The 3,112-nt window shown below is 39.9% G+C and overlaps 1 protein-coding gene across 1 annotated transcript; it reads right to left on the bottom strand.

The window, feature by feature from the left end:
- Positions 1-1,319: 1,319 nt before the first annotated feature.
- On the bottom strand, positions 1,320-2,264 carry LOC123949332 (olfactory receptor 6-like). Its single transcript, XM_046016735.1, has one exon. The coding sequence runs from the start codon at positions 2,262-2,264 to the stop codon at positions 1,320-1,322; it is 945 nt and encodes a 314-aa protein (XP_045872691.1).
- Positions 2,265-3,112: the final 848 nt, after the last annotated feature.

Raw genomic sequence — 3,112 nt, 5'->3', positions numbered from 1 at the left:
GGGTTGCTGGGGGGAGGTGGGATTGGGAGAGGGGGAGCGGGCTATGGACATTGGGGAGGGGAGGCGAACCCTCAGTGGTATCTAACAATCTCATTTGTATTAGAAAATTTTGTATTCATTTTTCACCTTATTTATGTGTAGGACATATTTTACATTGATATATTGAGACTTTCAGTTCAAACATATATTGATGTAATGTATTTCATTTGTTTGCTGATAATTGTCATATTACAGCATGGAAGGCCATAAGAATTCAAGAGCCCAAAAGACAAATTATCAAGAGACATATAGGAACTGCAAAAGTTGCAGTAATACAAATACTTTCATCTTTCATGAAACTGTATCCATCTGTAGAATGAAAAATGAGGTGTTATGGTCCTATAAGGAGGCAACAATTAGAAAAAATTGTGACATGCGCAACAAAATTCTTAATATCAGTGGTAGTTGGTCATAATTAACACAATGCAACTATAGACATCATTATCACCACCATCCCTATGACCACCACCTCTACCATATCGTTATCATTTATCATAACATCTACACATATCTTACTGGTTGGATTGCTTGTTTCTTCCTGGCATCAGTGCTTCTTAACTACTGTGCCCCTGAAGCTACTAGGACAGACTCTTACATGTAGGGAGAGTGTAATACTATGGATTGTGGAACTAGACTCTACGAGTTCAAATAACAGCTTTGGTATTTTTAAACTATGCAATGTTTAACAACTTATCTAACCTCTACATGCATGTTTCAGTTGCCTGATCTGTAAGATCAGGCAAGTAATCATAACTAACTCACAGAGGTGTTATGAGAATAAAATAGTTTATTATATGTTAAGTGCCAATAACACCAACTTATATACGTCAAATATTCTTATTACTCTGCATGTCAAAGTAATTTTAAATATATATGGTATGTATTAAAATTAATTCAAGATTAGGGGCGCCTGGGTGGCTCAGTGGGTTAAGCCGCTGCCTTCAGCTCAGGTCATGATCTCAGGGTCCTGGGATCGAGTCCCACATCGGGCTCTCTGCTCAGCAGGGAGCATGCTTCCCTCTCTCTCTCTCTGCCTGCCTCTCTATCTACTTGTCATCTCTCTCTGTCAAATAAATAAATAAAATCTTTAAAAAAATTAATTCAAGATTAAAGAAATACACAATGTGGCCTTTTTCTAGTTTTAAATTTTTTCTCTCTTCCCATGCTGGGATTTCCTTAAGAATGTAGATTTATAGAATAACACTAAAAAGCAGAACCATGAAGTGTCACAGAAATGAAAGCCCAGCTGAGACACTGTCTCCTTCTCAATGTAGCAGGGCTTAGCTGAGCAGGAGGCATTGTGCAACTGCCATGGTCTTTTTGACAGCATGTTTTACTTCCTGGTTCCTAAGGCAGTAGATAAACGGATTTAGCATGGGTGTGAGGACTGCACACACAGCTGAGATTAGTTTGTTGGAATTAAATGATGCAATAACTCTGGGCCGAACATACATAAAAATCATGGCTGTATAATAAATTATGACTACTGTAAGGTGTGATGCACAGGTGGAGAAGGCTTTCTTCCTTCCCTGGATGGAGGGTATCCACAGAATGGTGGAGACAATGTAGACATAGGAAAGGACAGTGGTGATGAGTGGGAAGACAAGAATGACAATAGCCAAAGCAAAGTCCACCAGCTCAGCTGTGGACATGTCTTGGCAAGCCAGCTTGAGGATTGGTGAGATGTCACAGAAAAAGTGGTTCATGACATTGGAACCACAAAAGGCAACATGTGAAATGAAATAAACCTTGATGACAGAGACCATGAAACCACTCACATAGGAGAAAGCCACCAGCTGTACACAATAAACTGTGGTCATGATGACTGGGTATTGGAGAGGGTGGCAGATGGCCACATAGCGGTCATAGGCCATGGCTGCCAGAAGCACACACTCTGTGCAGGCAAGCGAGATAAAGAAGTAAAGTTGGGTCATGCAGCCTGCGAAGGAGATGCGCCGTCTCTGCAGAAGGAATCCATCCAGCATCTTGGGGACTGTGACAGAGACATACCAGACCTCCAAAAAGGACAAGCTACTCAGGAAATAGTACATGGGCTTATGGAGGGAGCCAGTGATCCAAACAGTGAGCATGATGATAAGATTCTCTACTACCACCAGCAGGTAGACCACAAGGAACAGGAAGAAGAGCAGGACTTGTAGCCACAGGGCAGTGGGGAAGCCCACCAGGATGAATTCACTGACCAGAGTGATATTTTTCCCCAGCATGACTAAAAGCACTGAGAGGTACTGAAGTCTTATAGACTGGCACTACAAATGAGGAAGATGATTATGCTGTCAGACAAGAGACCAAAAGAAGTTAATAAATCAGACTTTCCTGCAAATGATTAAAGTTACTTCTGTTAATACAAAATAATCTTTAAATGTGAAAGCACACATGTCCATCAAAGTTTTTTGTTGTTCTTTTTTGTGTTTGTTTTTTATGAAGGTCTCCCAGAGTCAAAATGCATTCCCAGAAACCAATATTGAACTGTATGTTAACTATCTGAAATTTAAATTTAAAAAATGCACTCCCACCCCTAATTCCACTCACCTGAAGAAATATTTGAATGTCACTATCCAATTCATTCCCAGGTCCTTTGTCAGTAGACATAGTTCATCTCTCCTTTATTGGTTTCAGATCTCTGTTTAATTAAGGACTCACCACATGAAGATTTCTTTCCTCCCTAAAGGAAATGTGAGGGATAAGCTCATGTCAGAAAAAGCTTCAAAGTTTAATATTTGGATGAACCATTGGCTGTATCCTTTGATTGGCAAGTTTCTTTAGACATTATTTGTGAAAATAAGAGAGAGTAATTCTTGGAAAGTTTCTTAGTGACTCTCCAGTTGCTTTCAGATAAAACTGGAAATGTTATCGTTATCACACCTAGGAGGCATTTCATATATTGATCCAGCCATATATTTCTTCCTCCTCATAACTCATGACCTCTAAATGGTTTCCATAAGCCAGACATGCTCAACTAGTTTTTGCTCCCCAAACACACTAATCACTCTCAGGCTTTGTCTACACTCTTCCCTATTACTATTGTGCCTGTTCCCCAATCTTTATTGGCTGA

Source organism: Meles meles, chromosome 8, assembly GCF_922984935.1.
Source record: "Meles meles chromosome 8, mMelMel3.1 paternal haplotype, whole genome shotgun sequence".
NCBI classification, from domain to species: domain Eukaryota; kingdom Metazoa; phylum Chordata; class Mammalia; order Carnivora; family Mustelidae; genus Meles; species Meles meles.
This window is presented reverse-complemented; position numbering and strand designations above follow the sequence as displayed.